The sequence below is a fragment of the Meleagris gallopavo genome, chromosome 2 (genome assembly GCF_905368555.1).
Source record: "Meleagris gallopavo chromosome 2, MGAL_WU_HG_1.1, whole genome shotgun sequence".
Classification (NCBI taxonomy): Eukaryota; Metazoa; Chordata; class Aves; order Galliformes; family Phasianidae; genus Meleagris; species Meleagris gallopavo.
In genome coordinates this window covers 50,292,386-50,318,322 of record NC_139405.1, presented here as the reverse complement: position 1 = coordinate 50,318,322, position 25,937 = coordinate 50,292,386, and the positions used below count along the sequence as shown (strand labels likewise).

The 25,937-nt window shown below is 41.0% G+C and overlaps 1 protein-coding gene across 2 annotated transcripts in view; it reads left to right on the top strand.

Annotated features, from left to right (window-relative positions):
* The window catches only part of LOC146544972 (uncharacterized), a 116,732-nt gene that overhangs the window by 8,284 nt on the left and 82,511 nt on the right, over window positions 1-25,937 (top strand). The window contains exons 1-2 of one of the 2 annotated variants that reach the window (XR_014881351.1): window positions 16,300-16,702; window positions 20,864-25,091. Coding sequence is in view for 1 of the 2 variants with exons in the window: in XM_085217100.1 (XP_085073226.1) it covers window positions 20,864-20,989 (126 nt within the window). In the remaining variant the exon portion in view is untranslated. Of the gene's footprint in view, window positions 1-16,299; window positions 16,703-20,863; window positions 25,092-25,937 lie in introns of those variants that run through there. The other variant, XM_085217100.1, reaches the window with a different exon arrangement.

The following is a 25,937-nucleotide window of genomic DNA, read 5'->3' as shown; positions in this document are numbered from 1 at the left end:
TCGTTATACATGAGCAGCTGTAATGTGCGTTCTGTTTTTGTGGACAAAAATTAAAAAAATTACTGTGATTGCAAGTTAACTGGATCAACAAACACTAAACAATTTTGGGTCTGAATTGTATGCATAGAGCAGGAGAGATGGTGGAAATGTGCACTGTTTGTGTAGCACCTAAAAAAGAAATTCAAACCACAAAATGCTTCTACTCAGAATCTGATTTTTAATTTACTCATTGGATGATGTGTGTGAGCCCAGATACTAAAGTGCTCTAGATTGGACCATTATGCATATCTGATGGGAGAAGTTAGCCAAAGTTGAGGGTACTGCTGTGCTTCTGTGTTAGGATAAAAGATCAAGGAGACAATCAGGCGATCTTGATGAAATCTTGTATTACGACAAAGAACACAGAAGGAACTGCTCCCTTGAACCCGTGGGGAATCAGGCAGGAAATAATCTCTTTACACATGGGGTCAGGTCTCTCTGCCCCAGCCAGCGCTCATCCAGATGCTGCTTCTTTCCCATTTTGTCAGAGTTGCTATGTGGTCTTTTTTTGTCTTCCTTCTCAGCTTTTCTAGTCTTGCTGTTTCTGTCACGCACAATCCCTCACAGGATAATTGCCTGTGAAACCTCTCTGTCCACATGTGTCTTTGTTTTGGGAGATGGCATGTAGTTATGTTTGGGGTGGAGATCATTATTGTTTCAAACATCTGGCGTCATAAAGAACCTTAATGGCTTCTCTGAATTTATTCTGAATGAAAGGATGAAGTGTTACACCCATCATCTTCTACTAGCCTTTACCCAGCTCATGGCAGTAAAATGACTGGAAGCTGCTTTACCTGTCAGACTGCTTATTAAAGAAGATGTCAGGAGAGGACTATTAAACCTCAGCACAGAGAGGGACATGTGATGGGTGACCTGCGCAGCACTTGTGTTGTTGTGTCGGGTGAGTGAAGTTCAGGGGACTCCTTATCTTACAGGAAGGGGTAGGTTCTGTAGTCAGAGGAGCAGAGAGATGTTTCCCTTAAGGCAATGACAAGGATGCATGTTGCCCTGACAGTATTGCTATGACCTTGACTGCACTCCTCCCTTGCAGCAGGCTGTGGGCACAGAGCTTGGAGGAAGAGGCCAGCACCATTCCTCCAGATCCGTGGAGATTTCAGGCAGGATTATAGCTCATGGCAGTTTGACCTCTCCTTGTGCACTGAGGGGTAATGTGTAAATCAAATCCTCCTGCCCTGAGAGGAGATGACTTTGTGTGGTGTGAATCAATATATGTCCTGAAAGAGCTGCTTTGAAATACGTATCTCTTTAATGTGTGTGCAGATGGGGAATTATATCATGTAAATGCTAATTTACACACATTGGAGACACAAGTGAGTAGTTAGTTCATCCCCCTGACACCAGAGGAGAGTTCTGAATAGAAAGCACATGAGAAATTAAACTGGCATGACACTTAACCGTAGCTGATGATGCATGTGAGGGAAACACCACTACTAGTGATGGTGAAACAAGATGTTCAGCGATGCTCTTAAAATTTTGTGATACGAGGATAACAGGATGTGAAAATGAGTGTCAAGGACCTTGTACCTCAGCCTTGGAAGCCCTTTTACTGGATAGAAATGAAAGAATAGGAAATGTATAAAAGCTGCTGTGAGGATGCCTGACTAAACTGAGATAAAAGATGGGCAGCCATAGCCCTTCTTCTTATTTCCTTGCTGTAAGGCAGCTATGTGCCCCCCTGCAGAGCCTTAATTTCTGGTTGTTTGTATGAAGGGTCTTAGTAGTTTCTGGCGAGTTGTTCCTTCCAGTGTGAGGCTGAGCCAGTGGAAGCAAGCTGCTCAGCAGCATGCTATAGAAATGCATTATACATGACATTGTACAGCAGGGTTCCTGACGGGAAACAAACTCAAGAAGTGGAGCTCCATTAGCAGGAAAAATGGGTAACAATGCAGTTTTATAGGTCCTGTCATTGCTGGGTCTTGCAGGATATTGTAGATAGAGGCATTAGGTAAAATTAGATAATATGGTGTAAGGATTATGGCCATTTTCCTAACAAAAGGTGCACTGAAGAGTTAAGGCAGTGTTTTCAAAAGCCTTTCTGTCTGCTTAGTTTAGGGCCCTCCTTAATCTTAATGTTTTGTTATTTGGGGAGAACTGGAAAATGAGCATATGTGTGTGTGTGTTGAAAGTAAAATATTGTCCAGACTATCCACCAAATGCATTGGCAACATGGGTCAATATGGGATCTGATGTTAGCACCATATGCTTAACCCTTTTGTTCTGCAAAAGCCAAACTTTGCTCTTGTATGGCTACTGTTGAAGATGTGGGAGACTTGCATGGACTAAAGCTGAAAAAATCAGACTGAAGTCACACTAAATTTAGACCCCAAATGTGGCTATTGAATTTAGAAAAAAATACATGAACGATACCTTTTTCACTTCAAGGTGAAAAATGAATGCTCCTCAATCACAGTGAAGCAGTTTTAGCCTCTCCACAATGCTACCACTATGTAAATAGTACAATCTCTGAGACAGACAACACCACTTTTGATTTTGCTAAATCATTTGATTCAAACATTGGTCTGTCCAAGGCTGAACATCTAATGATCTCTTTAGAGCATTTTCCTGTAATGTGGAGCTACTTGCTGTATTGCAGTTCTGAGGTGTGCCGTTCTTTTGTGAATGCAAGAACTTGTGTGTTCATTCATCAAACCCTATGTGCTTCATGTTTTTGAGTCTGTCTTCCCCAGAGAATCACCTCATTGAATGGTCCAAATTGAAAACATACTCTGTGTTTTGTAATATTTATTATTTCTGTGAACATTAGTTTTGCTTTTGAAATTAATGTTCTATTGTGTTTTATTTTGTCCGTAGTGCAACAAAGACAAATTTTGCAATTAAAACAGAATAGTTCATTACAAATGACACCAATAATTGAACAGAGACATTGGATAATGTCTCTCTTGCTTTACAGCAAGTGTGCACAAATGTCACAAGGTTATACTGGATATAAAAGTCACATTACAGTAAAGGAAGTGCATGAATCCTTAATCTGGATGAAAGGAGAGAGAACATCGCTGGCAGGAACAAAGGCCATTTTAGACTCCCAAAGTGTAATGAGTGGTGAAAAAGAGTAGAAAGTAAAAAAGAGGCTTGCTTATACTATCAGCCTATGAGAACGCTGTAGGTTTGACTGAAATATTAGGCCAAGAGTTATAGGAACATTTAATCTTATGTCTGGGGCCAAAAGAGTTGAGGAATATTTATTGTTAGCACCGTTACATCTAGGCTTCACCTCGATATTTCTATCTGATCCTGTACCTGGCAATTAATATGTAAGAGAGAGACCATATTAATTTTAAATCCAGAAATAAGTGGTACCTTTGTTCTAATATGCATAACTTAGTGTAGCTGGAAAGATGTAAGGGAGGTGGAGATGACCATGGGGAAGAAGACAGAGTATTTTTGGAGGCAAGTTTTAAAACACCTTTTCCACTAAAACTAAGACTCAACAATATGGCTACATTCATATTAAAAATAAAGCCCATTTTTCTTCTGCTCTTTAAAGTTAACATTTTTCTTTCTCTATCCTACTACAAATTCTTGGAAATTACTCACCAGTAATTTCTCACTTACCACCATTGAGAAGAACAGGAAAGGAAGGAAAATTAACAGGTACGTTTATAGTGAAGTGTGTGGTACCCTCTTTTTAGAAAAAAAAAAAAAAAAAAAGGTCACATAGGAATTAAATCAGCATGTTATGGGTAGCATTTGCAGGAGTGTCCAGCTGTTACTGGAGCCCCAGTAACAGCTTCTCTGTTTTGTAGGTGCAATGTTTTGCATCAGTATGTCCTCGAGGTATCCAAATGCTTCCACTGACGTGAACTGCAGCTGCACAGTGCAAATGAAGGCCTACATAATTTATTTCTTATCTACTATTAACAGCCGCAACCCCCAAATTTACCTACAATTACTTTAAAAAAAAACAAAAAACAAAAAACAAAAAAACCCAGCAACATAAAACATGGATCTTTTTCAGGTAGCATTGCACAACTACTTTGCATGGAAATTTCAGAGATTCGGAAACCATTTCTGCCTTGACCATTTTGGGAATACAGGCAAGCCAAATCTCTTTGCTTTGTGCACCTCCTTTTAATGGGCATCATAGTTATTTACCTCCTAGTGGTGTAAGGAGGTGTGAGCTGTGAATACCAGAGAAAGTATAAGTGCCATTTAAAAAATAATAGAATAGCCTGTATGCATGAACTGAATGCAGTTCATAGGTATCATAGAATCACAAGGTTGGAAAAGACCTATTAGATCATCTAGTCTAACAGTCTTCTTGTTACCACTGCTACCACAAGCACTAAATCATATCTTGCAGCTCCTCGTCGAGACGCCTCTTGAACACTCTAATATTATATTGATGTTCAGAACAACTGAAATATGGGGATTGTAGTATACACAGACAGAAGTTGAAAGCAGAAATTCACTGTTAGGGCTTCCTGCTGGTTCCAGGCTGTAATGGGAACAAGGCTCAGGTATCTTACAATTGTACTCTTAAATTTTAAACAGATTAAAAATGTCTGCTCCTGCTTTATGCTATACCCATGCATGTAACTAATTACAGATTTTGGAATTCCTTCTTACACAGAATTTCGCAATGGCAAATCTCCACATGCTCCGTGAAGTTAAATACGAAAATGCCTTGGCTTTGAATGCAAAGGGTCACCTGGTGAGTCAGGACGATGGCTCCAGAATCCCAGGGGAGCTCTACTCAGGAAAGTGCTCTGTATCTCTGAAAAGGAATTTGAAAAACACACCAATTAGCATTTGCCTCTGCCCTGCTTCTCTCTCTTTTTCTGCTTTCTTACAAGTGTTAATTTTGCTAACATTGTTCAATGATATCTTGAAAATATCTCTGGCACTGGAGGCATTTTTCACATTACTGTTTTGTTGTTTTTCTCAAGCACATGCAGTGAGTCCTTCTTTTCCTGAGATAACAGCCTTGCAGAGGTCTGATAGTTCAATTCCTAAATGTTGTGTCCTATTAAAAGACACACCAAAAAGAATACAAAATGCCATGTATAAAACAGTATTTTGGAATATAGAAAAGCTAACTGGGCTTAGTGTTCCGTAATATGATTATTTATCTCAAAAACAGTGCTACTTATGTTTTTTTTTTTTTTCTGTTTGAAATGTCCTGCTTTACATTTTTTTAAATTTATGAAATAATTGGTTGTAAACAAAATATGCAGCAAAATATTCAGGGGCCCTTGTGCATTTCTGCCTGATCTGATACATCTCCTCTCTCGAAAAGAAAAAGGCTTGAATGTTTTAGATACAGCAGTAGACATCCTTCATAATACAAACTTAAAAATCAGCTCTAACGTAATACAACTAAAATGCTGATTGTTCAGTTTTTAGCTAGTCAGGATTGATGATAGTGGAGTACATTGGTTAATAAGGAACTAGAGCTTCTTTTAGGAAGACCTTCTAGCACATGCTTACATTTGAGCACGCACAATATTTTCCTAAATTAGAGCTTTAGCTTCCTGGGGATATAGATGCAGGACTTTCCCCTCAGCGATTGAGTTACTTCTCTGTGCACTGTTAGGGCAAAGGGGATGTGAGGCTAGTTTATAGGGGGGAGATTTAGTTCCTTGAGGTTTTGCCTTAAGCCTAACTTTACCTCAGAAGGTTGCATGTTTCTTGACTGGCTTTCTGTTGTTTGCTTTGGAAGATGTAACTATGTATTTCCTTAAGTCGTTATTAATGTGGAGAAACATTCTTTTCATATTGGTAAAAAACAGACGCATCCTAGCCAGGCCCAGAACATATGTGACTGGTTCCATCCTCTGTACAACATATTGCTGTGTGAAACAGGGAACGTGAGACAGTCATCACTTCCCAGTCTCTCCGGACTGCGATGCCAGATAGAAGGCATACATCCATTTTTTTTTCCTCATTCTTTTTTTTAGTCCTTATTTTTCCATACTGATTAATTTTGAATAGCCATTTTATCGCCAGTTCTTGCTGTGGTCATGCCTGTTTATGCTGCTAGATTAAGTTAAATGAAAGGTGCCTTGCTTTCCTGTTGCTGGCCTAGGGTGTTAAATGTTTCCCCCTTCCCTTTCTTCTCTTGTTGTTCATTAATAAGATGTAATTCTTTTGTTTAGTAGTTTTGATGAGGAGGTTTGATGGTGACATTCTAAGAATCTAGACAGAATTTTTTGCAGTGCCAAAGCTCATTGTGTGTAGGAAGGTGCTACTAGTGATATGAAGAATGGACTTGGATCTTCTCACATGAAAAAATCTTTCTAGAAAATTCACACTTTTACTGCTTTATTTTGCTTTTTTCCCCCCTTGTTTCTCTTTCTTCAGAGAGAACCATGCTTTCTGAAGTCTTGGATGTAAACAGACAAAACTAAGACCCACACCTAACTTCCATCCAGAATTAACTTTTATTTGCACATTGTCGCTCAATTCTGCATCTTTAAAACAGTACTTTTTACCATTGAATTTGGTGTGCATGAGATGGAGAACTGTATGTAACTATTAGACACCTAGTTTCACTGTCTAGTGACCTTGAAAATATAAGCTCAGTTTAGGCACACTGGGTGGCTGGATGCATTATCCAGCATCGGTCCTTGAGTGAACAGTCATTACCTTGTATCAGTAGGAGATCTCTAGATCTGGCTCACAGGTAGCAAAGAGAGAAAGAAATTTCTACCTTTCCTCCATTGGTTCAAGTCAGGACCTAATGAATAAATATGCTGAGGAATACAAAATGCACTGAAATTTGAGAAAAATTAGGTTTCCGTTATTGGAATAGTATATGACATTGAAGAGTCTGTTCTTTATTTCCCTCTCTTTCTTCCTGATTTATTTACTGACTTCTGGACAAAGTTGTTTGCCATGTGGTGCAAATCAAAATGAAACCACTGAATTTCCATGACTGCTTAGGGTACTGACTTCATAAAATCTGCAGAACGTTTAGAATTAGCAGACACACAAAATGTTTATCTCACTTGTTAGCTTGGTAAAAGCCCACTGACTTTCTGAAATCACAGCAGCAAGCTGTAAATGATGTGTGAAATGAAAAGTCTTTGCTCACCCAGCAAACACAGAGAAAACATTGAGGAATCTGTGCCATGCAGACTAGGCTTGGTGTAGAAGAGGAAAACAGCTGTGATACATGAAGAATTAAGCCCAGAATATACTGGCAACTACAGCAAATAAATCAAGTTTGGTGTCATTTTTTAATTAATTTTCTCTGCAGTTTTTATTCCCCATCTTACTCTGCTGCTTCTTCTTCTTCTTTTTTTTTTTCTTTTTCTTTTTCTGTCTTTTTTTTTTTTTTTTTTTTTTTTAACCAAGAGCTGCATCTAGGACTGAATGGTGTAGAGCTGAAAGGTTCACATCTGTGTGACTTGCGTGAAGATTTAAATTCAAAATGATAATTGATTTGTGCATTATGTTCCAGTATGCTGAATAGCATCAGACACTTTGTTTTATTTGTATACACATCCATGTATATTTCCATGTGGGAAACGACATTGGCAGTGAGCTCATTATGAGAAAGCTGACCTGGACAGTGAATGCTGTTTTGAGCGCGTGATTATTCAGCTTTCCTGACTTGAACCTTTCTGAGGTTCTCAGACAGAAGAGGAAACACATGGCTATTAAAAATTTGCATAAGGGTGAAATTAAAGGATGGGACACACTTTAAAGTTTGAAGGAGGCATTCACTTTAAAGGGTGCACACTTGGGGAGGAATCAGATGCTGAACACATCTGTAATGGAGCAAGGTTGGAATTGTATGCTCTTCTTGTCACCAGGCGTGAATACGTTCCAGCAGTGACTATACATCTCTAGCTTTCCCAAAGTTTACTCTGATTCCCCACCATCTGCCATCCCTTAGTTGTCGACTTATCCTATTGAACATGTGGCCCTGCACATGCCACATAAGTAGACAGACACCTTTACGTGACTACTCCACTTAAGCATTGATCCAGCAGAGAAGGGATACAGAGTGTTGGCTGGGTCTTGGTACCATGTAGAATGGTGGCATGGCTTCTGTGAGGGATCTAGCTGCCCTGCTCCATGCCAAGTGTGAGAAGAGCGGGCATGTCCACGCATGTCCTTGTAAATCAACTTTAAATAGAGCTTTAAATTCGTATCTGGAAAATAGATTTCAAACTCTTTCGGAAAGGTGCTAAATGGATTAACCTATCCCAAGATCTCAGCTTTAAATTGGGGCCTTTTCATTTTAATAAGTTTCAGTTAACAAAAAAACAAAATGCTGTGATGCGATGGTGCCTAACGATATGGTTTGCAGTATTTTTTTTTGCCATGTTTTGGCTTGTTACTGTAAAATACTGTGACAGATGGAGCATCATCTGTCAACAATTCCTATCTGACACAGAGTAGAAATTATTGCTCTGATGAAATTATTGATCCTGTATCTTTACATTCAGGAACAAGGAAGATCTTCTACTAGACTGAATAAAATCAAAGGCAGTCTAGTTTAAGATCCAAAAAGGATTTTACTCTGGAAAGACCCTTAGTGACTGGTGGTGGGATAGATTTTAGTCTTGGCAGACACAGCTACATAAAACCTAATTTAGCTGTTCAATTGCTTTCTGTGATATGTCAACACCAGTATGGATGAATCCATACGCTGTGTGTTTTTCAGCAGTTAAGAACTAGGGAAGATTTAGTATTTTTTTGATGTTCAGTTCTTTCACATTGTTGGGAACCAACACACTTTTCCCGTGAGATCTCTGAGCAAGGGTAAAGCCGGACTAGCCAGGCTCACAGTCGGGCGAATCACGAGAGAAAAAAGTGTCATGAAAGCATCATTAACAAAAAAGATTTTCAAGAGTTGGCTGGTAAAGATATGGATGTGGCATTAGTGCGATCTAATGTGACAGTAATTATAGTGTTAATACCCTCTTATTAGTGCCCAAACCCAGGATGCTTCCCCTTTTTAATGGCCAGTGTCTTTTAATCACTGATTTGCTACATCATTTGCTAATATTCTTGCTTTTAGTAGTTATGCTGCAGAAACAAGTACGGGCTTAGTCAAAATAATAAGAAAGAACTGCAGCGATCTGACTCTTAGCAATGACATTCCTTGTGCCTAAACGAATCTCCTTAGATTGACCCTAGAACTATAAAGGAGAGTTTGTCTGAGCACTGGAAAGTGAGGCCAGCATCATCTGGTAGATAAAACATCTTGTTATTTGTATCCTGGAAGAATTAGAAAGGTGAGTGGGAAGATTCAGGCTCTTCTGCACGATTTTTTTTTTCTCATCTGTATGATTTGTGTTTGTTCAGGTTATAGCTGAATAATCCCGTTCCTTAAAGCTACTCCATCTAGTACTTGTAAGAATTCTTATCTCTTCAGCAAATAGTGATGTTTTTGGTGTTTCATGTGATTATCCCCAAAAGCAAGCATGAAGCTTGAGCATCTTCAGCCTTGAGCTAAAGGGCTTGTAAACTTTGATCCAAAAGTCTTGGCAACATGGTCCTCCTAGGGCATTTCTTTTTATGAATTTTTGTTGGTTCAGAAATACAAAGAAATAATTAACTCTTCTCTCCCTCCTGTTTAATCCAAAAGGGCATACACTATTTATTTATTTACTGCAAAAGCTTTATCCACATTTGTGGACAGTGCATTTGAATTGGTTCTTATATTTCTAAACCTGCCTGTCCCTCCTTAGCAGTGAAAAGAAAAGTGTTCTTTAAGTGATTAAAATAAAGTTATAGTGGCTTGGAACAGCTCTGAGGTGGATTTTTCTGCCAGAGAGTCTATTAGTAAATGCTTTGCTATTCCAGAGCGCATAAGTTGTGCATTCGCAGTCTTGCAAAGCAATCTTCTGTAAATTGTACATAAAGAAATATAGGAGGAAGGCATGTGCAGTGTGTGTTCCAATGGGACTATTCCCTAGTCATCACTTGCTTTGGAAATAGTATTAAAAAGTACAATTGTTGGTCATTAGGGTTAGCTTTGCAAAGCAGGCATGACAGCATTAGCAAGAAATGCTTCCTTGATTTCAATTAGAATGCATAAATTATACTCTTTTTCTGTCTTATCCTTGCAACATTCAACAACAGCATTTCCACCTCAGCCTGGGGAATAGGATTTTGCACATGGTATAACTTCCATAGCCTTAAATAAGGCCTCACCACTTTTATCACTGAGCGCTCACAACGTTCATTATTACAGTTCAGCCAGCAGAAATTAGTTGCATTTAGATCCCAGTGGGCCACAGGATGCATGCAGCTTTGAGATTTGGCTTCCATTTAGTCTTGGGAAGCAGTCTTAAAGCTTGATGATTGAATTACTAGAACTACTCACACCCTCTGCCAACATTACAGTAAAAAGCAGAGCTGTCCTGGGGTGTGAGAAACAGGGAAAGAGTAAGATGGGACCAATCATTCCTTGCTATAAGACCGAAACATCTATGGGAAAATCCAGTTCCTCTGATTCACTTTCATCTGGCAGAATGCTTGCATGGAAAATGAGGCTGAGATAATTTACATAGTGGACACTTTATTATTTACAGTGGTTTACTCATGAAACACAAATACTGGGCTTGCTGATCTTGTTGTCTACATACGTGAGACTTTATATATCTTTATCTGAAATATTTGTATTATTTCTCTGGCCAATTTGGGTACCAAGAGCTGTGAAGCTTCCTAAGAGCATGGGCTTTAACCTTGCAAATATGTAAATGAAGTCACTGATGTGCTCCAACAGCACAACCCCCTCATGCTGTTGGAGAGTTACTTCTCCCTTTGCTACAATCCTGCCTCCCGGTATGGTGCAAAAATGCCTCACAAGTATTAATGAGCTTGAACTTTCATGAGCTGCTCAACTTATTGTGTAAAGTCAGTATTTCCTTCACTTTTTGTATTGGAATATTTATGCATGTATGTGGTTGTAGTAGAAAGTTTTGCTGCTTGCCTATGTTTAGCATACATTTACTAATAGATTTTCAGTTGAAATGCCCACACATACACGAAAAGAGGAGTTTATTGGTATTGCCTCCATGGAAGGCTAAAATTACAGCTCTGGAAAAGAAAAGTAAAATGTTCAAGATGGCAAGAAGTACTGAACTGACACTGAAAAAATACAAGGCCAGAAGTTTTCTTCTTTGGAAGAAAACCACTTTCCACTTAGAAATGTTATTCATATCTTTCAACTACATTGTTAATTGGAATTGTTCCATATTTATGTCTCAATCAGTTCTTCTATGATTCTTCTCCTCAGACAAAACAACAATTTCCCAAATTTGATTCTGAACTTTTCACAGCTTTAGTGTGCATCACCAAAATGGTTAATCCAGAGAAAACAGTTGCCTGTTTTTCTGTTTCCTTGTGTTCTGAATTTCAGCATTTAAAGAAACGCCTTTAGCACTGGTGAAACATTAACACTGAAAGCTTTGCACAGCTGAGCATTGAATTCAAATAATTTTAAACTCTGGCATGAAAAAAAAATTTCAAGGATAAATTCATATTAGGAATTTACCTTCTTGTTAAATAGGCTAAATACAAACATCTCTTGTGATCCTGAAGGAAAATGAGATACAATGCTCTCTTTAAAATTTAAAAACGCAAAAAACTTAGATCTGCCATGCTATTTAACCAATGTAGAGCAATGACCAGAAAATCAAAGGATGCCACGACTGAAATGTTAAATGCTAAAATAACTGAAACTGGCTTTTCATCCCAAATCTTTTTAGGCAAGTAGCCATGCTTGACTTGGCTTTGTTTTTCTGAATGTCCTTTTCCTACAGGAAAGAAGTTAAATTGTGTTCAAGAAGTATGTTATGTACTATATGATGTTCTAGACCTTGTGCAAACTGGGGGAGGGGAATCAATGTGTTTGTAAAGCACTTTCTGTTGGTCTCAACTTACTGTGAAAACAAAAATTCTGAATTAAGCAGCGCTATTCTTATATCCAGCCTACTGATGGGTAACTAAGGCAGTAAGCACCAGCAAATCATCAGTTCAGCTAGGAACTAAAAATCTAGGAACAAGACAAAATCTGCTGCACTGAGAAAATCAGAAATATTTCCCATCGCTCATTCTATGGTATCATTTGAATATATAAGGATGCATTGTTTTCCTTTCCTTTCTGATGTGGGAAACAAATGAATAACATATGTGTAATAAAACAAGTTCAGACTTCCTTTTTAATAAATAAATAAATAAAATCGTTGAGTAGCAACTCTTGACATGAACGTTTGAAGATAGAGGTGACTGGGTGTGGGAATCTATTCTTTATCCCAGGTCTTAACAAAACCTTTTCCCTGCATGCAAAACAGCTGGGGGTTTCTCCTTGTCACCACTTTCTTGCAGCTGTTCCATCAAGCTCTCAGCTTTACTGTTTCACTTGATAGCTATAATTGCTGTGACAAAGAATGAAGTTATTCTACATTATATGCTCCTCTTTACAAGTGGCTTAAAATACTATTTTGGTTGAATGTTGCATGTAACCATCAGCTAATAAGCAAGTGTTTAACACTGAGAGGTCTTAGTGCCTTAATGCCAGTGGCCATAAATAATGGTCACTGATGCACTGAATCCAACCATTTGCTCAGTTGTTTATATCTATTATGAATGTTTCCCATACAGATTATGCAGAACATATTTACAATTTCCAGCGCACCTTATTAATCCAGGAAAAGACACGCAGGTTGGAGAACCTTGTGCGGAGATACTTTCACATCCACTTGCCACCTCTTGGAAACAGAGATTAAGCCTCACAATGTTATAGTTGCATGCTGTCTGTAACTGAGGTGACCTTCTGTTGTGCTCTTTTCGAATGTTTTCTCTTCAAGTTAGATCAAGCCTGTAAACAAGGCGCAGTATCTTACAGACAAATGCTCTGGCTATCTTAAAGACGATATGGGCAACAGAAGTGTCAATCTGTTTCTTTTAATAATGGGATCATGCTGATTATTTATTTTACCAATCATCTTGAAGGCTTGTTCTTAAAACAGCGATACTTCTCTTCCTTATTTCTTAATACTGCAGCATTATTGAAAATTTTATAGTATCTCTCACCACTGCTATCATACAGTGTTCATACGCTTTTGCCCACAATACAGAGAATGGGAGAACTGGAATGAAAATGTAATTAAATCATATGCAAATAAAGAAATGCTTTGGCTGACTTCATAAGCAGGAGACTGTCATATCAAATACTGTATTGTATTTGATTTCAATATTAACTGATAGGATTAGCAGAGATGAAATTTACCTTAGAAAGGTAAGCCTGCATAGAGTCACTGGTGAATGGTTCTTACAGTTTTTGTAGTTTTTACAACCAGGAGATTTTTTTGCCTATTTTGATGCAAAGACAGTCTTTCTTCCAAATGGCCTCCAAATGAGAGGACTACCTTGATGTGCCACAATCAGCCTTTTCTTACCTGACTTTGGATTCTCTTTGTTCCATTTCTTTCACTTCTTTCTCTCCTGCCTTGACATGGGAGTGTTGATTCCAGTTGATAGCTGGGGTTGCGCTCCTACAGCCTTTCCTAGTAGCCTTAGCCAGCAGTGTGTCTTTGCAGCAAAGGAAGCTTACGGTCTCCTGGGCAGCATTATGAAGAGCACTGCCAGCAAGTCAAGGGAGATGATCTTCCCCCTTTATTTAGCACTACTGAGACACATCTGGAATATTAGGTCCAGTTATGGCCTCCCCAGAACAAGATAGGTGTGGGCATGCTGCAGTGAGTCCAGTGAAGGGCAACACATGTTGAGAGGACTGGTGCATCCTTGGTAAGAGGAAAAGCTAAGAGAGCTGAGGCTGCTCAGTCTGGAGAAGAGAAGGCTGTGGTGGAAAAACATTGGAACAGTCAGCCAAAGAAGATGTGGAGTCCTTGGAGATGCTCAGAACTGGATGGGTTGCAGCCCTGGGCAGCCTGCTGTGTGTGACCCGATTCTGGACAGGCGACTTGTGCTGGATGATCTCCTGAGGGGCTTTCCCACTTCAGCTACTCTGTGATATCTGTGATTCTCTAGCAGAGACTAGGCTGTGACTACCCATACTTCCATTCAAGAGGCAGATTTTAGAGCAAGAGCCACACGATCTTTTCATGACAAAGGTGGCTGGTGCTTTCTTCTCCATAGAGATGTGCAAGTTCAGTGCCTTATTAGAGAACAGCACGTGCTTGCTGTCTGTGGCCGTGAGCTCTCCATGTCAGGATGGGTCAGGAGTGTTCCTCAGCAGAGGAGGAGCTGTATGGGACCCTCCCTTTCTGGCTCTGCTGAGTATGGCTGAGGCCAGGCCCTGTGGCACAGGAATTGCTTGGTCTGTGCTGTCTACTGGTGCTGCCCGGCATGTGGCTTTTTTGGCCTGCTACGTTTATAAATGTACACCTTCTGTGTAAAGTGTCTTGGGAGCCCAGCAGGAGGGCTGCCACATAAAATGTAGACTTGATTTAATTTGCTTTGATTTATAGTTTGAGAAATGAAAATTTTTCTCCATACTTAAGACTCCTGTACCATTATTGCAGCTTGCTTCTGCTGCTTGCAAAGCTCCTTGCATTCCCTCTTGGATCGCTGGGGATTTCCTTGACACATTTACACTCCTGTTTTCAACAACTCCATTCCCAGACATAAGTTGACACTTTCTCCCTATCTCTTCTTTCTTTTGTGTTTATTAAAATTGCCTGCTCTACAAATATTAAACAGCCAATCCGAGTTGAAGAGCAGCTGCCCATAAAAATGGCTTCATCTCCCTCCATTAAGTTCTGAGACAGGCACTTATTCCTCAAACAAATTGCCACACCTCCAGAACCTAGAGACCTGAAGGCTCCAATAACGTCACAGGTTTAAAAAAATTGCAGAAAACTCCTGTCAACTCCCTCCACTTCCCATTTTTTTTTCAGCTGTTAATTATTTTACAATGATGCCACCCTGCTTGGTACTGCTGTCCCATATTGAAAGATATTTACAAGGAGTTACAGAGGAGTTGCCCCAGAAACCACATATTTAAGCAGGCAAAAATATTGACAAGTGAACAGAAGCGCAGAAAAGTGAAGTGATTTGTTCAAGGCCACAGAGCAGCTCACTGGAAGGCTCACCACGGAGCCAGCTTTCTGACGCTGCGCCCACCACCGCTGCCTGCCTTTAAATATCTGAATTCATCTTTTAATCCCGTGGCATTCACAAAGATTTTAAAAATGACTTTACTGGATTGAGGAAACCAGACGGTTCTTAAAGTGAAAAATATCAAAGAACATGACTTGCACTTGTAAAATTAAGTTGCTTTATGTAATGCATTTGTGGCAGCTTGTACCTCTGAAAAGCAATACAGTAACCCTGGCTCCCTTGTCAGCATTTCCTAATGTGTGACAGACTTACAGTGAAGGACAGGAGAAAAATAGGAATGATGTTATTTCTTACCACAAGGAACTGCCAGTGTTTGATATATAGTAATAAATGGTGAAACTACACTCAGACCTCACCAGGGTGGGCACAACTTCGGAATTAAATCTAGGAAGTTCTCTTGTAGGTTTAAACAGCAGAGAGGTATTTTGGAGCAGAATATGACTTCTTGGTGATACAGCAGCCAGAATAAAAAGCTCAATAATTAATTTTGCAAAAATGGTATGCAATTTTGGCATGATTTTCAGCAGAAGCACTGCACTTGCCATCAATGCAAACTAACCCATTCCTTGCCTGGAGCAAGCAGGAAGACACAGCACATGGAATAGAGGACTGAGCTGGGTCATCCTTAAATGCTGCATGGATAACACTGGCACTGCTTTGAAAGTGTCACTTCAGGAGGGATTCATCTCATCTCCCCTCTAACAGGCATTGAATCGAACCTCGAGGTCTGAGGCCCTTCTGTAGTTGTGGGAGGACTCTATGTGGAAAGAGAAAGAGAAACCCCTTCAGAGGGTGATTCATCCTGTCTGCCTTGGGCATCCATCTTTGCAAGGGATGAATCTCTCTCTGGAGGGATCGCTCTCTATCTGCTGAGTATAAAGGGAGTCTAGATGACTAGAGCTCTCTGCTCGCTGCCTGGACTTCCAGGGAGTTATACCAGGGGAGATCAATCCCACCTCTTCATGTTCTTCTTCATTTTGCCATCAGAAATGGTAAAACCTGCCAGTGGCAGGCTGTCAGTCAGTGTGTGCTTGTGATTGTTGTGCACTCCAGATTTCAGAAACAGGTCCTACATCTCTCTCCTCAGTGTCTTCGGGATGCTGTTTTCAACCCTGTTGCATTTGTGGGTGTCTTTATAAATTTCAAGGCAGGCTACTAGTTGGAGGAATTTTTTCTGTGTCAGTTATTTCTTGGGGAGACATAAATATGGCACAGTTACAGCAAAATGCAGAGACAGGTGGGGATGCCTATTAGTATTTTTTAAAACTGCAGATATATGTGTACATGTGTATATACATGGAATTACCCAGATTAGTCAGAATGTATGTCTTAATCAAAATCTAGACTTTTCAGAGTGCAATTGAAGATGAACTTAGTATAATGTTAATTTTTTTTTTACGACCATTATAGGTTTTATATTTTTTTCTCCTTGGTAAATTTCAAATATGATGTTCTGTTTTTTTTTTTTTTTTTTTTTTTTTTTTTTTTTTTTTTTAGAATGATGGCTGTTTTTTTCTGAATAGAAGAATTCCATGCAGGAAAGAAAAATGGGACTCTCAAAGGCTCCAAAACTCATGTAGGTAGCTTTATCTTCCTGCTCTAGTCTTAGTGTGCTATTTATCTTCCTGCTTATATATGCTGTGCATGGTGGAGCCCCATCCTCTTGCACGTGTCAGAGGATCCTTGGCTCTGACTGGGAACTGCAGATACCATCCCATTAAAATTAACAAATGGCAACATTGAGGGTTTCTGCAGAAAATGTGATAAGCATTTGACCAAAATTGTTCTGCTTAAGATGTGCCAGCCTTTAAAAAAAGCCAGTGTCTTCACTGTCTCATCCCTCATGCTTTTCTGTCATGCCACTGTGATGTGTTGAATTTCTCTATTAGCCTCAAGCCCCTATATTTCCCTTGTCATGCCTGCAAGGTGGCTGACACCTTCTTGTCCTTCACTGATCCACAGCTCCAGAACCAGGTTTGCCTTTCTGCTCCTCACCCTGGGGCAAACTACAATGTGTTCTTGGAGCACATGTGGAGACATAGGTGTCTTCTGCTTTGCAGGTATTGAGGAGTGTGAGGTAGGTGTAGTGACTCAGAAACAACTTCTTCAAAAGGAAATGTCCATTGTTCTTATTATTTTACTAAAGTAAGGAAAATACACATTTTTTTACATAAAAGCATGCTGTTAGTAAAAGCAGTAGAGGTCTCTGTGTGGTTTCCTCTCCTTAACCTTTAATTTTCCCTTGCAGGTTTGGAAGTTCTCATTTCCACCTCCAGCTAGTGTGCTTTGTGCTTCCACACGTTCCCTCACCTGCTGAGGAATCGTATGTGGTAGTATATGATCAGTACTTGCGATGATATCCTGTCTGCCCTGCTGTAGTCCAGACTCAGGATCCTGCAGTGATTTAGCATGTTTATTTGTAAGCTTATCTTGGGAAGGATCATAGAATGGCTTGAGTTGGAAGGGACCTCAAAGATCATCTAGTTCCAACCCTTCTGCCACAGGCAGGGTTCCCAACCACCAGATCAGGCCACCCAGGACCCCACCCAACCTGGCCTAGAATGCCTACAGAGATAGGGCATTTGCAACAAGCAGGCAACATCAGTTGCTCTTCCTTGAACCACTGATGCCATCACTTCATTGCAGTAGGCCTCCAGAATGGTCAGGCATGATCTGCCCTTGGTGAAGCTGCGCAGGCTGCCTTAGATCATCTGCTTATTTCTCATGTCTTCCAGAAGGATCTACTCCATGATTACTGGAATGTATGTCATTGGGCCCCATAGATTGTACACATTCAGTCTAATGAGATAGTCTTGGACTTGCTCTGCTCTTGAAGTGAGAGGGATTTTGCTCCCCAGCCCTCACTCAGAGTTTCAGAGGTGTGAGGTTCAGGGATGTGAGAAACACAAAAAGCCTGGCTACCAATAAGACTGAGGCAAAGAACTCACTGAGTTCTTCAGCCTTCTCCATGTCTGCTGAAGCCAGTTCTCTCTTCTCATTTATCAGAGGGGGTACACTCTCCTTTGCCTGATTCTATTGACAAATGTACCTATGGAATCCTTTCTTGTTGTTTTTTATGTCTTACCAAGTGCAGTTCCATCTGCACCTTCGCTTTCCTAATCCCATATCAGCATGTAAAGACAGCATCCCTGTATTCTTCCCAAGCCACACATCCCTGCTTCTGCTGCCTGTACGTATCCTACTTATCCTTAAATTTACCCTGCAGGTCCTTGTTCAACCATGCTGATTTCCTGCCTCCTCTGCTTGTTTTCCTATACTGGGGGATGGAGAGCTCATGCTCTCAGAAAGGTGTCCTTAAAGAGAAGCCAGCTCTGTTCTGTCCCTATGTTCCTGAAAAGAGTTTCCCAGGGGATCTCGTCCAGTAATTCCTTAAAAAGAACTTTGCTCTTTTGAATTTCAGGGTCCTGACTCTGCTTTTTGCCACACCCATCCACCTCTAGATCACAAACTCAACCAAGGCATGGTCACTACTGTCCAGAGTACCTCCAGTTTTACCCATTTTAACAAGCTTCTCTGCATTGGTGAGCACCAGATCCAGAAACTTCTCCTCTGTTTGGTTTGTCTAATGCCTGGAGCAGGAAGTTATCCTTAACACACTCCAGGAGCCTCCTGAACTGCTTGCAGCTTGCTGTATCATTTTTCCAGCAGGCAATGGTTGAAATACCCCACCAGGATGAGAGCCTGTGAGCGTAATGCCGCTTGTAGCTGAAGAAAGAAGGCCTCATCAATAGGCTCTGCCTGGTCAGGCAGCCTATAGTAGACCATGACCACCAGGTATCCTTTATTAGTCTGGTCCCGGATTTTCACCCACAACCTCTCAATATGATCATGGATGTTTCTCAGAGGCAGCTCTTCGCAGTCTATCCAACTCCTATCACAAAAGGCAACTCTCCCTTTTTCCTGCTTATCTCATCTGACAATGTTATTGCCCTTGATCGTTGCACTCTGAAACATTCCTCCTGATGAAGTGACTGGTGCAGTGGTGAGCTGGGGCAGACCACCAAGACAGAACAGTGGTTGTGGGAGGAACAGCATGTGTAGCTGGAGGAGCAGGACTGCCTGCTAGAATACCACCTGAAAGTGAGCGGTGTGACAGTGTTGTGTGCTGGTGCTGGCATGTGGTGGCTGTACAGAGAGGTGCTGTGTGGCGGTAACAGCACACTGTGGTTGCACCATGGCACTGTGGTGGTATCAAGCCTGCTTGCAATCCCATGGGATCCTGAGGCACTGCTGCAGAAGGGCTTCGAGCATGAGGTGGCAGGGCTTTGGCTGCAGAAAGAGAAGCACATGAAGGTGGTGATGGTGTGCAGCACAGCTCTGGATCTTCTGGGTACCCTGGTCACACTATTCCTGCCCAGTGTGGCAGACTTTGTCACCAAACAGACGCAGTGCACTTTGTATATTGTCCCCTGCCAGCATTCTCTGCAATAATCTAGTGACACTGCCCAAATGTTGTCATTCTGGGGAAGTGCAGAGTGTTTCAGGAAAGGAAAATAAACAGCTGCAAAGGGTGGGCAAGGGGGGCTAGGTGCACTTTCTTTTTTGAATTCCACGCTGCAATGGCAGCAGACATCAGCACAGCCATGGAGGCTCCAGTGCAACCAATGCCAGCTGTACTCTGCTTGGTGTGCAGCGCTGGTGATGACATGCTGTCCCTTGACTCTGTGGCACTGGCAGTGCTGAATGGTGTCACCCAGTCCCTGATGATGGTGGCCATCACTAGACTATAGGATGTTGGGAATTTCTTCCTGATGAACTGGGTGGTGCAGGAGCACACTGGTGAGCTGGGGAGTGGACCCCCAGCTGTTCTGGAGGGAGAGGTGATGATGGTTACATTGTGAAAAAGATGATGTTATAATGCAGTGACAATGGTGACGTGGTGACAGTGGTGATGCAATAACAATGGTGACACAGTGACAATAGTGACATGGGTCCCAATGGTGATGATAGAGCTGACTAAGCAAATGTGTGTCTGGATAGAGGATGCCAACCCCACATCCAACTTTGTCCGTTCTTCCCTGGCTTCATCTGGGCCATGCACACTGCACCCTTTGGGTGGGCAAGTGGTCCATGGCTGGAGGACATGCTGCATCTGCAGCCCAATACGGCTGTCATCGCATGTCCCTATGTGTCACTGTGTGTACTTACAGTCGGTGGCACTGTGCTGATGGTGACAGTGCAGGGAATGAGTGCAAGGTAAGGAGCACAACATTAGGACAGTCAGTCTACAATGAAGACTTTTGCTTGTTGTTCTTTTTTTTTTTTTCCCCCCAGAAACTCTCATGTTTGTTAATGTTTAGCTCTTCCTGTTTGCTTTTTAGCAGAAAAATACATGCTTGTTGAATGCATGAGGCATTACGATCATTATGTAGAAAGTCTCTAGCTCCCATCTTCACACCTAGGTTTGATGGCAGGTAAGCTATGAGACAACTTCATGGCAAACTGAGTCACAGTAGGTTCATCATTTCAGATACTCTCCTGCAACAAACCATCTCTCTTGCTGCCTTCCCTTGGAGTTTTCACTTTCCAGGTTCTTCCCCTATTTTTGCAGGTAGTAGCCAAACTGACTCCACCTGTTGGATAACCCATATGGTGGGAAGAGAATCTCCTTGTCCTGTAGACATTTTTCCTTGTATTTACCCACTGTCTCCTCCATGTCCTCTCCCTTCCACACCATCAGTTTCTGACTCTGAATTTTTTTTTTTTTTAACTTCAGAGAGGCCAGAAGGAAACAAGTTTCAACAAGATATCCACGCTGTGAAACTGCTAAGAACTTTTATCTACCACAGCTTTGAAGCCAAGACATCAGTGCCTTTTCTGTGGTGGAAGGAGTTTGTAAGAGGTAACATTAGCCACAGTTATGGAGGACCTCTTCCGCTGGGAAGGGATTGGGCAAAGTGTCCTTGAGTTTTCAAGCTGTCTGAAGGTGGGTGAGATAAGGTCCGGGGTGAGGGAGAAAGAGGGGGGAGTTGAACTGCACTCTCTGAATCATTCACCTCTGAATGAGGGACCAAACAGGCCTGAAGGAGCAGCTGAGACTTTGGAGAAACCAGTCGAATGTATGGTCTTTTTTTTCCCTAGGAAAAAAATGGTGGGGAAAAAAAAAAAGAAGGAGAGCAAAACATTTCCTTTGCTTTGCATATTACAAAAGGCACAAAATGTAGTAAAGAAGAGGAGCAAGTAGGCTGATAAGAGATTTCATTTCATCCCCCTCAGGGTGCCGACTTACCAGTGGTAACCTCATGGTCTGCTGATGTCATTCGCACAAAGCAGTTACTTCTGAAGAGACAGGTTTCCTCAGATTTTACCATCTGAGGGAAAAATAGAGGAAAAAAATGTTTGAAAGGGAAAAAAATGTTAAGGTGTCTGTGTTTTACCAAAAGCTTTTGTTGGAGGTTATTAACTTCAAAGGAAAACTAAATTTATCATAACTTCTCCCCCCTTCCCTGTGTTTCTGAAAAGAGCACTTGCTGTGAATGTCTGAGCCATTAAGGGCTCCAGGAAGGGCAACCAAGTCCTGGCTCCCATGTCTACGTGCTTGCTGATTTATAAACCTCTCTGTAGGTAGCAAGAAGAAGGTGAAATTTCCTTTTTGGTGGCAGATAGGCTCCAGAGGCTAAAATACAATTATTATGCAGACTCTCAACATGTAAAAAATGTGAAAAAAAGTCTTCCTCCAAGATACATATGAACCAAACTTTTTTTCAAGTTCTCAAGGAACTGCAGATTTCATCACCCCAACCTTTTTCTTCTTTTAAAATAATGATCCCTGGAAATAAAGGTGAAGTTTAAAAGTAGTTCCAGAGGGGAGCCACAGATGCCATTGGTTCATTTTGAACGGTAGCCTGGATCCACACAAACGGTAGCAGTGCTATCCACACACCTGTATGGCATTTTGAAGGAAAACTTTTTAAAGTGTGCTGTGGGGCTGGTGGATTGGAGATCGGTGTTCTCTCTTGCACTGTGCTAATGCCTGTAATCTGAAGGAGACAGAAAGGTAGCTGAAGTGTTCACACTGTTGCTGGTGCAAGCAAGTTAAGCTGGCATGAAGCAGAAGGTGGAAGGCTTTATAAAAAGCTCGTGTCCTGTAGAGCTTGGTGGTGCCCACAAGTGAATCTCCTATTGGTAAGATGTGCTTGCTTTATCATCAAGAAGTGTTCTCCTGATACTCTGATCAGGTCTGCTTGCTGCTTTGATCTCTACAAACCCAATTCTTGTATTCATGGCAATGCCACAGTTTGGCAAAGCTCACCTCCTCAGGTCCCTGCCCTTCTCTCCTGGCAGCAGTATGCATACATTTAGCAGCCACTGACCTTCTGGGGAGCTGCAGGTTTAGAGTTACTGGTCAGGACTAACTGCCTCAAATGAAAACAACATTAAATTCACTGCCAGCAGGACAACAGTTCATTACACTGTCTGGATGCAAGAAGTGAGATGCTGTATAGGCTCTGATGATGATAGGAATCTGAGGCATTTCACCCAGCTGTGCCCAACCTGAGCATGGGGTAAAGAAATTCAAGAAGTCTTTCCTAGGGGACATGGGCATTTCAGCTTGGATGTATTGCTCCCAACCAGTGCTATGAGCACTGCCAACTACTTGAGAAAGAACGTGCAAGGGCAGAAAACCAAATTGGCTGCATCTGGAAGGAAGAGCAACTTGTGGCAGTAGGAAGGACTAAGGAGTGGCTGCTGTGGTAATTGCCACCTGTGGGCACTGTGCAGGGGCAAGTGAACATGAAGGGAAACATGGAAAACAAAATAAACACTGTGCATTGGTTTGTACTTGCCCTTGCTTCAAATAACTCCAAATAACTCCAATGGTGTTATGGGATGGATGCTTGAGCAAGTGACAGCAGAGCTGAACTCTGTGTTTCCTGTGCCTCTGAAGGTGTAGCAGCGCTTAGGAAATGGGTGATTAAAAAGCCCGCATATCCCTGAAGTAACCTTAACAGAAAAATAACTCACTTAATTAGCATACAGTAGATACTTATTGTTAAGTGAGAATGCTGTCCCCTCCTGTAGGGATTTGAGTTAAACAAGATGATTGATAAATTGTTATATTCACACAGTGTCAGTGATATAATCATGGCTTTTGTAAATATTTAGTCAAGAGAGCATTCCAGCTGTTCCCAGCCAGGTTTCATCCAGTGTCAGCCAATGCTCAGTGCTGCTGATTTATTTCATGTGTTGCTTGAGCCTTGAGTAAGATCACATTTTTATGAGTCTCAAAATACCTATGGTAATAAATAGTGAGAGTGCTGGAGCTAATGACAACAGCAGAAATAATTATAAGGAAAGCTATTACCCAGGGTGCAGAATATGGTCAAGTACTTAACTATTTGTGGTTTTTCAGGACATCTACCTAGCAGCTTTCGCCTAGATCTCCAGCAATGTAGTTCTCACCAGATGCCATTTAAAAGGGAAGATGAAGGAACAGTTTTTTGGGAGGATGCATTTCCCAAAGCTTGACTTCACTGTTAACAGAGGACTGGGGTTTAAAGAAATGTTGGGCAAAGACTGGAAATTCCATTTTGCAAAGGATTTCAAGGTTTTTAAAATTTACTTTGGATTCAATTGGGAATGAAACTTGCAAATTTTCAAATTCCTTCTGACAGAAAATTTAGGAAGGATTCACTCTGAGTCAGCTGTGCTGGTGCTGATATCAAATGTGGTATTAGAATGTGAAATATAAAGCATATGTATAATGAGAAGTCATTTTAAGAGGAAACACTGACACTGTTAGCTCTAAAGGCATCCAAACCTGACATACTCACAGTGCTGAAGCTTTCTTGTATTTTTTTTCCCCAAACATATTTCCGCAAAACTGACAGCTTTGTAAGACATTTCAGTTTTAATGAATCTACATTTTCTGATATCTCTTTTCTGACCATGTTCCTGTTTGAAGAAACACCCATGCAACTTTTCCTCACTCATCTGTCTCACTTTTATTTTGGGAGCTCTTCAGGAATAGCTTTTGTTCTCATGTCAGTTCTTTGTTGAGAAACTGTCTGTCGTGATGTCCTTCCCCCAAGACTTGGAAGTGATTCATAAAAAAAGAAAGTTAAAAAAATGACACCTAGTTTGGCTTGTATTACGTATTTGAGATAGCATGCTTCACCCACAGGACAAGATGGTAGTTGCTGATTTTAACTTATTCCCAGTAAAAAACCTCTACAGTGTCCCATATAGACACCTCTTATTGACAGCAGAGAAACAAATTGTCTTTACTGCCAAGGTTTCTTTTCCAGAAAATTCAGCTTTTTGTTCCCTCTTTGCAATTTATATTCTTTGTGGTTCAGAAGCAAGTCATAACTATTGGATGTTTCTAATTTTCCAGGGAGCATAGACATTTTGAAAAGGAATATAGGCTTGACAGCTCTACAAAAAGGTAAGATTAGATCAATACAAGCATGGCCTCTTGCTAGCTTGGATCTTAAAGTAAGAGGAGGCTGGAACTCCAGGAAGGGAAGCAAAGTCTAGGAGGTGCCTGAAAGCAACTGTAGCTCACTGACAGAATGAGGTGAGGTCGTCCTACAACACTGCAGTCAGAGCAAAGCAGAGACTTTTTATTCATTGAGTGCATGGGAACATCTGAGGCAAAGGAAAAGCTGTTTCAAATGGGCATTAGCATGCCTGTTGGCACTCTCAGGCTGATATCAAGGGCGCCCTTGAGCTCAGAGCCAAGTGGAGGTATACCCCTGGAGAACCCAAGGTGACAAAGTGCAGGTGGAAATGCTGTTCAAATGTATATTTAATGGACATGGGGATAAGCTGTGTTTCAGCCAGTGAAAGTAGGGAAAAAAAAAAAAAAAAAAAAAAAGCACACAAAAAGCCCCTAACAATATCTCATGGTCGATAGCACTAATGGGAAGCAGAACTTTGAAACCAATAGAGTTGCTCAAACCCAACAAATTCAACTGCAGAAATGAAAGTATGATGAGAAATTCTTTACCTACTGCCCAGTGTGTCGTGTGTGTTATCCTTCGCGCCTGAAACATGGGGGAGGTAAAGCAATTAAAATCTTCACCTGCAGTATCCATCTCAAGTTGTGTGGATTTTTTAATTATTTTTCTGTCTGTCTGACTATCTATCTATCTATCTATCTATCTATCTTATCATCTATTTATTTTCTTCTCTAGGTCTTTATTCTAATTTTTGTTGTGTCTAAGTGAGAGTTATTCAAATCAGCACTGAAGTAAGAATTACTCTTTTGCCTTTTTGTTTTGGCTATAATCACCTTTTTCTCAGTAACTGAATGAATGCTACAGGGAAAGTAGGGAAAGTACTTCTAACTTTCACTGCCATCAAGTAAATTTTAAACTAACCATGGCTGCTTTAGCAATGCATATTTGGTTATTATGAAGAGCCCTTCATGGAATTGCAGAAATTTCCAAGTGTGATAAGCCAGTTCTTGCTTCTACATAGGAGCTGAGAATTTTGAGTTCATGGTTTGCTCTTTCTTATTCCCATCCAGCCATCATGTGAAGTCTTCCCACTCACTTGGTTTTTGTGGGCTAACATTCACCACATTTGGCATTCATCTCACCTAATTGCAGTTATTCAAAAATTACATGGTTATCTGAGTAGTCTGGGCCACCTCTGTAGTCAGGGGGTGAGACTTGGGCAAGGTGATTCATTTCATCCTCCAGGTATCACCCTCTAGAAGTGCCCGAGTCTCCACAGGGAGACAGATGGCTAAGGTTAGGTGAGGTGAACCTCAGCCCCAGCGTTCAGCAATAACTGCTTGGCTTGTGCCCAGGACACCTGGGGTTCCCTGGGGAAATCACCCA